This window comes from Silene latifolia, chromosome 6 (genome assembly GCF_048544455.1).
Source record: "Silene latifolia isolate original U9 population chromosome 6, ASM4854445v1, whole genome shotgun sequence".
NCBI lineage: Eukaryota > Viridiplantae > Streptophyta > Magnoliopsida > Caryophyllales > Caryophyllaceae > Silene > Silene latifolia.
Genome location: NC_133531.1, coordinates 25304885 through 25319112, shown reverse-complemented (window position 1 = coordinate 25319112; position 14228 = coordinate 25304885). Strand labels below are relative to the sequence as shown.

The window sequence follows — 14228 nt, the reverse complement described above, 5'->3', positions numbered from 1 at the left end:
GGTAGTCTCTTTTTATAGCGAGCCTATTTAGTCCAATCTTTCGATCCAGGATTAATTGTAGCCAGTTTAATGGGTGACATAGAAGCGTGCACTCAACTAGGTCGGGAATTACAGTTAAATTGCTATAGTGACAGGGTCTTTTAATCAATTCGTCCAATTCATTCACTACGTCGTCATTTTTCTACCGCAGATTCCCTAATCCCAACATGAAGGGGTTTAGCTACTCATATTCTTAATTAAACTAACAGCAAATAAAATTCCAACAGAAAACATGATGAATAACAGTAAATTGCAATAATAGATGAACTAGGGCAAAAGAATAAATAAGGCAAACAAGGAATTAATGCAACAAGAAGGTTAACTATTATTGAGAGAAGAAAGGAGATTACAATCCAAGCAAATTCCGGCGTAAAGAACCCGAAATCCAATGAAGCAATCCCGAAATAAGAGTAGCAGTAGAAAGTAAAAAGTAACGTAGGAAAAGTAACAGTAGTTCTAGTGCAGAAGATTAGATAAAAGAGATAGTAAAAAAAGAATTGCTAATAACCTAATTAACTTAGGTTTAAATAGAAAAAAAAGAACTAAAGTCTACGGAAATAACAACTCACGGACTAATCAAAAGCCCATTGCCCGTGATAACCTCTCGATCGAGTAGGTTAAACCACTCGATCGACTAACATTCCAGCAAAAGTCCCCCGATCGACCAAATGGGTACTCGATCGAGGACTTGGTCATATGCAGCTTACTCGATCGAGTAAGGGATAGCTCAATCGAGCATCAGGGGGTCTAAAAACCACTCGATCGACCAAGGTGTAGCTCGTTCGAGTGCTTTTATCTTCAATTCAGCTCACGTCTTCACCCAAGTGCCTCGTAGTGCGTGCCAAGACACTTCCAAATGCAGTAACTCACTCTGGGTCAATCACGTCTCCTCTAAATGCATGCAAAAAGGACGAAAAGGAGTATGGTTCCACCACTTTCGCGATCATTCCTACAAAAAGGACAAAATACACCAAAGTAGCCAATTCGGGGCAAAATACTATAAAAATAGTATAGAAAAGCATAGAAATACGTGCTGAAATAGGCCAAAAAGACTATATATTAGGCACGTATCAAAAACCTTGGAATTACCAATCATGTTTTGGCTGCACCAGTAAGCCACGTCACAAGGCATCTGGCCTTTGGTGTGACACTTGCAAAAAGTCAAGTGAAACTCAGACAATAAGGTATTAGTTTTTCGGACAATACTCTGATTTTTAATCGATGTAATAGTGACACTATCAACAATGTTATCTAACTGTCTGACTCTTCTTTGTGTTAGGTATCATATCGAGTTAAAAGTGCAGGATGCTGAATCTACTACATCTTTCGTCATATTTGACAAAGAGGCTAAAAGACTTATAGGACAAGATGCACTTACCTTATTTGATTCCTAACCAATTGAGGATGAGGATGATGAAGACTACAACCACATTCCGGATCTGCTCTACAACACCTTCGTTGGAAAAGAATTCTGTTTCAAAATAAAGGTTGCCGATTACAACCATGGCTTTAAAAGAAGAAAGAGCTTCAACGTTATCGACATCTCAGAGAAGTGTTCCAATGAGGTAAATATTACTAAATGTTTCATGGGTACAGTTTAACAAAGTGTAGATATTAACACCTCGACCACTAAATACAGACTGTCAGCAGAGAGCATACTGAACCAAAACGTCCAAGACAAGTGCATATTGTGGACGGATCAGATGATGAGGAATCGAGCAGCACGTCAAGCAACAAAAAGACAAGACACGAGGAGGTGGACTTGATAGATCTCAAGGAAGACTAAATAGTTCTAAACTACTACTTAATAGTTTATAGGATTCCAAAAATAATATTAGCTTTTATAATTTAAATTTCTAGCTACAGTGTGATGTATGTGTGACGTATGTGGCACAACTACATATTATTAGTTGTTACTTTCATTTACTTAGCCAATAATTGATGTATTATCATTAGATATTACATACATTTCATATAGATTAATAAAGAATAAATATCAGCAGAGATTTAGATTCTTACCCATTAAACCTAATTGTTGTTGGACTCTGATGAATATGATTCTGTTTCCTCCTGACCATAAACCAACTCCAGCAGAAAACCGCCGAAACTGTATACGTCACCTCTTTCAGAAATCTTTTGGAACTCCTTCACCCTACAAGGTCAAGTAATTCAATTTAGACGACGGTCTCTCTTTACTTTATTCGAGACTGATGAACCGTGTGAAGTTCATGATTATATGTCAGAATCTTGATATATTTATTATGTTGCTGCCACATATAATAATATGTGAGGAAATTTGTTATTATGGAAGCAACCGCACCGTTTTTACATCTGAACTCCCGTAGTTCTATCCCGTAGACAAGAGCCTTTGTGACATTGTGGTAATATAGTTTCTGTTTCTAAAAGTAGGGATCATACCCAGGGGCTAGAAAAATTTCATCAGCTTCCTGTTGAGAAGACGGGCCTGCAAAACAATAAGGCAGTAGGTAAGGATCGCATCACGGCTTAAATAATCACCGATGTATACCAAGCCTCGTTTTTTAATCACATAAGTTTTCAGTCCGTGTGGAGTAGGGTTACGTTCACTGAGTATCCCACCTGTGCCTGACATCTACTACAACACTATTAAATAAATTCATAATAAAAAATAAAGAATTTGAAAGAGAGTATAATATAAGATAATAGAAAATTAAAACCTTATGTAGCAGATAAATAGAATAAAGAGTAGAGGATAGAAATTGCAACTAGATAGAACTTAAAAAAGAAAATATATATAAAGCTTCATTAGAAAGCAAACATTCACATAAGCACAACTGTTATTCCAGCTCGAACAAAGTTTGTTGAATTGTAAACAACAATAATGGAAGGCATAGAGAAGAGGAACAAACGAAGGAGAATCATTTTAGAAGGCAGGAGAAAGAGGCAAAGGGTAGATAACCGCTCTGTAGAATGGATAGAGGCTATAGACCAAGGAGAACCAGGTAAATGTAACTTCTGTACCGTTTAATAAAGTAGCAGCCCATCGTCACTAGGCATGGGTATTTAAATTTTAAATTAAAGCACTGATAAGATTAAGTTTTTAATAGCTGCCGTAGAGGACAAAGAGACAGCGTATCGCTACCTAGGAGATGCCGAGTACGAGTGCCCTTCTTGTGGTGCCATTATGTGGTTCGATGAGAGAGTGAAGAGCACAAGCACACGAAATAATATAAGGTTCAACATGTGTTGTAAGGATGGTAAGGTGCGTTTAAAAGGAATAAAGGATCCGCCCAACATCTTAAGAAGGCTATTAACCCATGACGATAAGGAATCGAAAGACTTTAGACAGTTAATTAGAGTATATAATTCCTGTTACGCATTCACTTCTATGGGTGCAAAGATTGACAACTCAGTTAACATGAGGCCTGGGAGCTACGTATTCCGGATTAGCGGCCAGGTCCTCCACCGTATGGGGACACTGCTTCCAGAGGATGGATCCCAACCAGCGTATGCGCAGCTATATGTATACGATACCGACTCCGAAATATTGCTAAGAGAAAAGGCCGTGGCCTGAAGAGAAGGAAGCCCGGCCTTAGATCAACACGTCCTAACAAGACTGAAAGCCATGTTGGACAAGTTTAACCTACTAGCCAAGATATTTCGTATGGCAAAAGAGCGGATAAAGGAGGACAAAAGGGTACAGCTTTCCGTTAAATTATTAGGTACCAGGAAGCCTAACGACAGGATATACAATACTCCGACAGCCTCGGAGATCGCCGCACTCATTGTACAAGATAATAGTACCGAGACCAGAGGGAGAGACATAGTTGTACATCATCGATCCAACGGGTTACGGGCAATTAGCGAGTTGCATCCTTCGTATATGGCTCTGCAGTACCCACTTTTATTTCCCTACGGCGAAGATAGTTACCATACTGGCATACAATATTACGTACCAGATGGGACACAAAAAAAGGGCAAGAGGGAGTACGTCACTATGAGAGAATACTATGCGTATCGGATACAACAGAGGAGGATAGGAGTCGGTCCATTATTATATTCTGGCAGATTGTTCCAGCAATTTTTAGTTGACTATTGTTGTGCGATCGAGTCGGAGAGACTCTGGTATATTAGAAATAATCAGGACAAGTTCAGGTGTGATGTTCTAAGTAACTTATATGACGCCGTTACTCAAGGTGATAACATGGGATTGGCAATCGGACAGAGAATATACCTGCCTCCCTCATTTACTGGTAGTCCGAGATACATGCAGCAAAATTACCAGGACGCGATGGCCATTTGTAGGTGGTATGGGAATCCACACTTATTTCTAACATTTACTGCAAATCCGAGGTGGCCAGAGGTTGAGGCAGCTTTAACCCTTATGGGGGAACAAAAAGCTGTAGACCGTCCAGATATCGTGGCCAGAGTTTTCAAGATGAAGCTCTGACAACTAATGCACCTCTTGAAAAAAGACAACTATTTTGGACCTACAATTGCAGGTAAACAATAGCTAAATAAATAACACTGTTCTTAAAGGTCAATTGCTGACATAAGTACCCTTCCCCTGCAGATATTTATACAATAGAATTTCAGAAGAGAGGGTTACCTCATGCTCATATACTTCTATGGCTAAAGAGAGGAACCACGGAGGTATCAACCGACTTCATCGACACCATCATCCGTGCGGAGATACCTGGCAAGGACAAGGAGCCGCAGTTATATGAAATTGTGTCACGTTATATGGTCCATGGTCCGTGCGGCAAAGATGGACCAAATTGCCCGTGTATGATGAATGATGTTTGCACAAAAAAATATCCAAAGGAACATAACAAGAGCACAACATTGGACCACAATGGATACCCCGTGTACAGAAGAAGGAAGGACAGTAGGTAAATACATTTTCTGAAACTGCCCAGAAACTTTCCTCAATAAATGAATGCTAACGAACATGACCTTAACCGTTAACTCTCCACGTGCAGGACCATTAAAAAGGGAGTACATGAGTTGGACAATAGGTCTATTGTACCATATAATCCGGGGTTACTTTTAATGTTTGATGCACACATCAATGTCGAGTGGTGCAACACAGCAAAGGCCATAAAGTATTTGTTCAAATATATATCGAAGGGGCCAGATAAGGCAACGTTAGTCATAAAGGAGGACACGAATGACGAGATAAAGGCTTACATGGATTGCCGATATTTATCAGCATCAGAAGCGGCCTGGAGAATCTTTGAATTTGATATCCAGGAGAGTTATCCTTCAGTATTGCGCCTCCCTGTCCATTTGGAAGGGGAACAAGCAGTAGTGATTAGAGATAGTGATATGCTAGAAGAGATAATAGAAAAGAAGAACAGTACAGACACAATGATGACAGCGTGGATGGCAACTAATGCGAGACATCCAGAGGCAAGGCCGTTATCCTATGCAGAGTTTCCGACTAAGTATGTGTGGAAGGACGGGGGGGTGGCACAAAAGGAAACAGGGAAAGTGCATTGGCAGAATGGTATACGTCCACCCAACAGCGGGAGAAAAGTACTACCTGAGAGTGCTCCTTAATATCGTCAAAGGTGTCCAAAGTCATGAAGAAATTAGGAAATTGGGTAACGTTGTGTACCCTACATTCAAGGAAGCTTGCTATGCGCATGGCCTTTTAAATAATGATAAAGAGTGGCATGAAGCCATGTCAGAGGCAAATAGATGGGCGATGCCGTGGCAGCTCAGGAAGTTATTCGTCACGATGATTCTATTTTGTGAGGTGACGGACATCACAAAGCTGTGGGAGGAGAGCTATGGGATGTTATCAGATGACATTGAGCGAAAGAAAAGAAGATTGTTTGGAGACCCTAACTTAGAACTTAGTGACGCCGCTAGGCGGTCTTACACCCTACTTGAGATAGACAAGATTCTAATGAGATACGGGAAAAGACTAGCAGACATAGAAGGTATGCCGCAACCAGTAGAATCTGATGTGCACGGAATGGAGAACATGCTGATTAGAGATGAGAAGAAGTACGATCGCAAACAGCTGAGGGAAGAATGGGAGGGGAAGGTCAAATTACTAAACACAGAGCAAAGAGGTACGTCAAAGACTTAAAAGCAAGCATAGTAAAATGATGATAAACTATTAACTATTTCTCCGATTGTAGTTGTCTATGATGCAGTTATAGATGCTGTCAATAGCGAGTTACCGGAGTTGTTTTTCGTTTATGGTCATAGAGGAACAGGAAAAACATTCTTATATGGGGCAATATCAGCGAGACTGCGGTCAGAAGGAAAAATTGTACTCAATGTGGCATCGTCAGGTTAGTTATCTAGATTAACTAGATGATAAACAGTACATGTAACAGCTGCAAGGAGAGAAATAAGAGAATTAATGATAATGCACATTGAAGAACTAACAGTGCGATTACAGGTATCGCAGCATTGCTACTACCAGGAGGAAGGACAGCCCATAGTAGATTTGATATACCTATAGAGCTATTTGATGACTCGACATGTAATGTGAAGCAAAATAGCCAACTGGCTGAGCTACTAAGAGAGACATCATTGATTATATGGGATGAAGCACCAATGGATCACAGGAATGCATTTGAGGCGCTCGATCGTACAATAAGGGATATAGTTAGCTACAAGGACCCGGAAGCATCTTCAAAAATGTTTGGGGGAAAGGTTGTGTTACTTGGAGGCGATTTCAGACAAGTGCTCCCCATCGTATCAAAGGGGAAGAGACAGGATATAGTACAAGCCTCCATAAGCAGGTCACATATATGGAGATCATGCACCGTGTTTCTTCTGAAGAAGAGCATGAGAGTCCAGGAGACTGGTTCAGATGATGGTCAAAGACAAAGATTTAATAAGTGGTTATTGGCTATGGGAGACGGAAGGTTAGAGGCAAAAGCAGAAGAGCACGAAGATGAAGAGACATGGATAGAGATACCAACCGAGTACACCTCAGCATGTGGGAAGCTTGATATTAAACAGGTAGTCGATGAAATTTACCCAAATTTCATAGACGGGAGTAAGGACGATGACTACTTGCGTGAACGAGCAATACTGACTCCTTTGAACGAAACGGCAGATACAGTAAACGACTATATGACCGAGAAAATCCCTGGTGACTATAAAATATATAAAAGTTGCGATGAAGTATGCGCGGCTTCCATAGACAGCGATGACCAGTTCTCAGCTTACCCAACCGAGTACCTAAATACGGTAAATCTACAAGGTCTGCCAAGGCACGAGCTCAAGCTCAAGGTAGGGATGCCAGTGATGCTTTTAAGGAATATTAATCCCTCGCAAGGTTTGTGTAATGGAACTCGATTGATTGTTACACGGACAAGAGAATATATAGTGGAAGCAAGGATTATCACCGGGTCCAACGTGGGTAAACATGTGCTGATCCCAAGGATAGTATTAACATCAACGGATCCTAAAGTACCATTCATCCTCAAAAGAAGACAATATCCACTAAAACCGTGGTATGCAATGACCATAAACAAGAGTCAGGGTCAATCCCTTACGCATGTCGGCGTATACTTACCGAAACCGGTTTTTAGTCACGGACAGTTATACGTTGCGGCTTCGAGGACGACGACACCGCAAGGGCTGAGGTTTTTCATAGATGATACTGACCAAAAATACAAGGGATATACACGAAATATAGTATACAAGGAGGTCTTTTCGAATTTGCCAGTTATTGAGTAGTAGAGAGAGTAACTCGATTTAAAAGTTTTGTATTAAAGTATTTTCTGCTCATTTCATCAGTTCACAATTTAACTGTTATTACATAGTTTGGAAATGAACTCAATTAAGGTTTATGAAAGAAAAATTGACCAGCAGTCACGTTTACTGACCGTGGCCACCGTCAACTCAGCAAAAATAAGTGGACTTACATGTCTTTTTTTTCCGTTTGACAAATTTATTAACTTACAGTTTTAATAATATGAAGGAGAAAATATGAATCCGAAAAAGATCTAAACTGGTAAAATAAGTCCACATCGTTTTTATGATTAAAGCGAAAAAAGAGAAAAGTCTTGTTTTAAGGTATTTATAGGATACCTTCTCTTATAGAAAGTCTAATAAAACATTAAAGATTAATATTATCCCTATCTACACAGATATAGGGAAAAATATCTTCTCTTATGAAATATACGCAAATCAAATACCTTCCCAATTCTACCAAAACTCAAATACTACATCTTGAACGCCCCAACGTTTATCTCAATTAATCTTTTACCTAATAAAATCGGAACTATATAAAGAAACTAATTTCAATGAGATACTTACCTCTAGAGCAGAATATACAGCAACTTCTTTAAGACACATGGAGCCAAGGTATATTCTCTGTAGTCTTCACTCCTGCATCCAATCAGTATTACGTTAATTTATATTAAGTTGACTTTTTAAATGCAACAGATCTTATCCGCTCATCATTGAACTAATGCCCGCCCCGCCTGAAAACAAAGACGACAACGGAAGTAGCGACTGGAAGACAAACAAAGCAAACATTACACAAGGGGACCATATGGGGATAGAAATCGGCCGGAGGATATATCTACCTCCATCGTTCACCGGGAGCCCTAGATACATGCAACAAACACACATGCAACAAGTGTAACAGAGCTGACATGTTTTCCAATCTATCTGAAGTTCAATTATTTAGACTATACTGCTAATAGTATACAAAAAGAGGTTGGTTAGTATCTAGCCGTTAGGAATCAAAGGATAATTTAATAAGACTATGTTTTCCTTTGTCCATGACCAAGTGCAAAAATTGTTTCATTCAGCAACACCATAGAAAATTCATTTAGAGACCCAGACTTCGTCAACTGATTAAAGAACACAACAAATGTATTTTCGTATTCAGTCTAACAAATGCAAAGTTCATCGAACACCGCCCCACAACATTTGCATGCAAAGAACATTAAGTCTATCTTAATACAGTGGGAGTGTTGCCTTGAGATGGTGATCATCATGCCATATGCTAATTTAGAAAAAAAAAAAAAATTACTATTGACAGTAAAACGAAAACAGGAAAAACGGACCTATGAGGGGTAATCCGAAACCACCGGGTAAAGATCAATAGTATACTCCATCAATTTCAACTAATCACCATTTAATAGTTGATGATGTAATTATTACGAAATGAATCCAGCAGACCCATACCAAGAATTGGATGAAAAAAAAACCCAGAAGGAACAAGTAAAATTCAATCGCCCATGATAATTAGTGAGAATTTGGGATTAAGATAGATGCGGAATCAATAGAAGTCGGAAACGAGAAAATATCATATGGGTAAACAGATCTGAGGTTGAGGAACCGATTGGTGGTGGTTGATTTGATAATTGTGGTGTTCGATTTGGGGTACATTGCTGGTGGTGCGCGGTTCCGCAGGAGGGTGACGATGGTGAGATATGGGGGTGGTAGGTGAAATGAAGATGAAACGACTGAGATGCGCCTAATCTATTTTATGTATGATGCAATTTTATGGAACAGTGAACAAGTACCTATTACACAAGAATTACTCACTTAATAAAAACCCGTGTCAACCAGATTTGTTTAAGAGCTTAATAAAAAAGGGTCTAATTATATAACGATAATGATTGCTCAAACTACCGCATACCAACACGAGATTAAACAACTTTTAGGTATCATTTAAAAGAATATGAAAAGAACCAGGACATAAGAGGAAAATAGATTAGAAACCCGTGCAACGCACGGGCACGAATTCTAGTATATGATAAAAGAATTTAGACGATTTGAAGCTTTACAATCTCAGAATAAAACATATTTTATGGGTTGATGTCGATTGGGTAAGCCCGAAATTGTTAACCTCTTACATTAAATTAGAATTGTATTCTTTCCTGAATTGAGAACGACCATCTTTCAAAATAAGTGATGAAAATATTGAAAATTTGAGCAATTACAAAGAGTAGGATTGCGACCTATAAACATTTGGCAAATCCCATATACGGAGTACTTGACAATCGACATGGTCGAACATTATTTTCCTAATTCAATGAACTCGTTCAATCATCACACCTTTTTACAGCGTAAATAGACAAGCTACGATTTGAAATCTTATATCTGTATATAAACTTGGGTTGAGAACCTGTGTATTTGATACGGCTAAACAGCTCGCCGAGATAGGCTAAACAAATATGATGGGGCATATTCTGCACCCGCTGACCAAGTCAACATATTGACCAAGGTCAAAGCTAAAAGACAACAAGTCAAAAGAAAAACGGCCTAACAGACAAAGCCTGTCGGCCTGTCACTTGGGTCTCGGCTCGGCAACTAGCCGGCCGAGAGGCATATCCGTATACTCACATCCAGTCCCCTCGGCATGAAGTCAACCAGGTCTGTCGGCCTGCCATGGGTCCCTCGGCCGAGGGTAAGACAGTCTTTCCACCTGCTACGCCACTTGGCCACTTGGCCACTACGTGACAAAAGGTGAAAGTTTATAAATACTCCACATCTCTCATTGAGAAACCAACTGGAATATCTGGTAAAAAACTCCCTTATCTCTCTACAATATACTTTGCCAAGTTAAACATACAACTTATCTCTCTAAGTTTACTGACTTGAGCGTCGGAGTGAGTACGCTCGGCCCCAAGCCGAGCCCTCAGTTTGTTCATCCTTACAGGAAAGAGTGAAAGGAAGAGACGAGCAACGACATCATTCTACAAGCTCAAGTGGTCACAATCCTGCTCCGGAATTACACCCGGAACAATTGGCGCCGTCTGTGGGGATACGTACTAAAAGCTAGTCACCTACATTACCAAAAAAAAAAAAAAAAAAACATTCAGCGAGCTAAGAAGATGTCAAAGCAACCAGAAACTGTGAGTGAAGGAACTGCATTCTTCCAGGATGACACGTTCCGTAATTACGAGATCGGCGATCCCCACCGGCCGAGTCACTGACACGGCGTACGGGATGCCGAAAGAGCCAGAAACACCGCTGCCTACCGACCAAGTCACTGTCATGGGACATGTGATCGATGCGGCCAAATTAAAGCTATTCCTGGACCTGATGGGTAGTACGCCGATTACCCCTGTCACGGCGACGGAGACGACAGCGCATCCACAGGTAACCAGGGCCCATAGAGTGGCCCCGAACAACTTGTCCGGAGCGATACAAGGAGCTGGGCGTGCTAGAACGCCAGCAGAGCCCGTGGTGCCAGTGGCAGACCTGAGTCCTTCCCCCACACGCGGGAGGACAGCGTCGCCGCGGCAACAACGGGGCCAGCCCCGAAGGAATGAAAGAAGTCCGACTCACCAAAGTCGGACAACAAGCCCTTCCCGCGAGGAGCCGATCGCCGCGTGTCATTTGACACGTGGTCAGACAGCCCCTCAGTACCTACGTCCTCGAGATCCCTGTGCCGACTAAGCTGAAGCTGCCGCCCATATCATACAAAGGGGATAGCGACCCGACCGACCATGCCGAGGCTTTCGAGTCGTATATGTCGGTATGGGAGCAACCTGATGGGGTGTGGTGCCGAGTCTTCCCAACGACCCTGCATGGGATAGCTCAGAGTTGGTACAAGGGGCTACCTAATGGCTCGGTATACTGTTATGCCGACCTAAGAGAAAATTTCATAGCCCAGTATGCTTGCAACAAGAGAAGGGCCGTGGAAACATCAGATCTCCTAACTATCCGACAGGGGGAGGACGAGTCCCTCCGAAGCTACGTGAAAAGATTCGACGCTAAGGTTCAGCAGATCCGTGAGCTGAACACCGAACTGGCGGCCTTCGCGCTGATGAAAGGCCTCCCGAAAGGCGAGTTCAAAAACGAGCTGATCAAGTGCGAAGACCTCAACTTAGACTCCGCCAGAAAGATGGCCGACCGAGCCGTAAAGGTGGAAGACTATCACAAAACCTGGGTAGGCCACAGTGAAGCTAGGCACCCAGAGAGGAAGAGCCGCCGGGACAACATAGATGAAGGTCGCCGTGACGGGATAGGTCACGGCCTGAGAGATCTAATAGGAAACAGCACTCGGCGGGCGCCGGGGGGAATTCGGGACCATACAACCAGAAGCGGTACAGTAGTCTCACCCCCCTGGTCGCCTCTCCAGCCGAGGTCTTTACCCTAAACAAGAATGATTGACATAAGTGGGCAAGGCCCCCCAAGGCGAGGGGGGACGGTGACACAAGCCAGTTTTTTTAGTACCACGGCCACACCGGCCATAAAACTAACAACTGTCGACATCTAAGGAACGCCATCGAAGAGCTAGTCCGAAAGGGGGGCCTCAGCAAGTATGTAGCTGGAGGCCCAGGAACAAGCGCCGACGGGGCGAATAGAAAATCAGTTTTCCAACGGATGGGAGTAATCCAGGTTGTCATCGGGGGAAACGAGAACGGTGGGTCAGCTAATGGGCACAAACGGCACCTAAATGAGTTATACCAAGCCATCAACTTTGTGCCTAAAACAAATGATCCCCTCTTCCACCATCCCCGATATAACCATTGGAAAGAAGGACTACGAGGGAGTCGTCGCCCCGCACAAAGAACCCGCTTGTAGTCCACCTGGATATAGCCAACCACTTGGTCAAAAGGTGCCTGATTGACACGGGCGCCTACACGAACATCATGTTCGGGGAGTGCTTTCTTAATCTCGGTCCCAAGATTGGAGACCCGAGCCCCTGCATTAACCCGCTATACGACTTCTTCTGGGGCGGGCCTGGTACCCCAGGGGTCAATCGACCGCCGGTGATGTTCGGCCAAGCGGACGCGGCTAAAAATGTTTTATCGAGTTCGTGGTTATCGATGGTTCGCCTGCCTACAATGTTCTCATAGGCTGGGTCACTTTGAGCGAGGCCGATGCAGTGATGTCCATCCGGGCCCTGACATTGATGTACGTCTCGGACCGGGGGGAAGCACAAAAGCTCGTCTCAAAGGACGAGAAAGATGAAATAGTCAATATCCAAGTGTCTGCCAGGGGGTGCAACATGCAATCCCTCAAAGTGGCGAAGAAATCGGAGAAAGGGAAGAGCCCATCCTTGCAGCAGGAGGGCGAACCGATGAATACTAATGTCCGCATGGTCGAAGGAACCGAGACCGAGGAAGTGGAAATTGACCCAGGGCGCACCGTAACTGTCGGTGTCGACCTGGAGCCAAAATTCAGGGCTGATCTCCTAGACCTACTGAGGAAGAACAAAGATGTCTTCGCATACTCAGCTGCCGAGATGCAAGGTGTGAGCCAGGAGGTGATCGTTCACAAGCTGAACGTACTCTCCACCGCTCGTCCGGTCAAGCAGAAGATGAGGAACTCCTCGGCCGAGAAGGATGAGGCCATCAAAGCTGAAGTAGACAAATTATTAGCGGCGGGCTTTATCATGCCTTGTACTTACCCTGAGTGGCTAGCAAATGTTGTAATGGTGAGGAAATCGTCAGGGGCGTGGAGGATGTGTGTTGATTTTACCAATCTTAATAAAGCGTGCCCTAAAGATTGCTATCCCTTGCCTCGAATAGATGGTTTAATTGACGCCACGGCAGGCTACACTATGCTAAGCCTGCTAGACGCCTTCTCAGGGTATCATCAGGTATTTATGGCCGAAGAAGATATGCCTAAATGCACATTCATCACCAGTCACGGCACATTCATGTATAAAATGATGCCGTTCGGTTTGAATAACGCTGGCGCAACTTACACTAGGTTGGTGGACAAAGTGTTCCAAAATAAAAAAGGGCGAAACATCAAGGCTTACGTCGACGATGCTATTGTAAAAAGCAAGTCTGACAGCGAGCACTTAGCCCATTTAGGCGAGACATTTTGTTCACTAAGAAAATATAAAATGAAGCTTAACCCAAAGAAATGTAACTTCGGTGTCCGGGCCGGCAAGTTTCTCGGTGTGCTTGTCAGCGCCAAGGGAATTGATGCCAATCCGGAGAAAGTCAAAGCAATACTAGACCTACCGGAGCCGAGAAACCGAAAAGAGGTTATGACGCTGACCGGAAGGATGGCGGCTCTCGCCCGCTTTATCTCTCGGTCGGCCGACAAGAGCACTCCGTTCTTTAAAGTGCTGAAGGGAAAAAAAACTTTAGCTGGGGGGAGGAACAGAGCACGGCTTTCAGGCAACTGAAAGCCCACCTTCTGACACTGCCGACCCTGTCCAGGCCGACGCTGGGGGAGACGCTATATCTATACTTAGCAGTTACCTCGGCCACGGTCAGTGCCGTAATCATCAGGGAAGAAAATAAGCAGCA

At 42.9% G+C, this 14228-nt stretch overlaps 1 protein-coding gene across 1 annotated transcript; it reads left to right on the top strand.

Moving 5' to 3' along the window:
• The first annotated feature begins 4474 nt into the window (after positions 1–4474).
• LOC141587873 (uncharacterized) lies at positions 4475–8641 on the top strand. Its single transcript, XM_074409340.1, has 8 exons — positions 4475–4520; positions 4592–4910; positions 5001–5527; positions 5592–6101; positions 6186–6326; positions 6437–7324; positions 8286–8358; positions 8440–8641. The coding sequence occupies exons 1-8, from the start codon at positions 4475–4477 to the stop codon at positions 8639–8641; spliced, it is 2706 nt and encodes a 901-aa protein (XP_074265441.1).
• The last annotated feature ends 5587 nt before the right edge of the window (positions 8642–14228 follow it).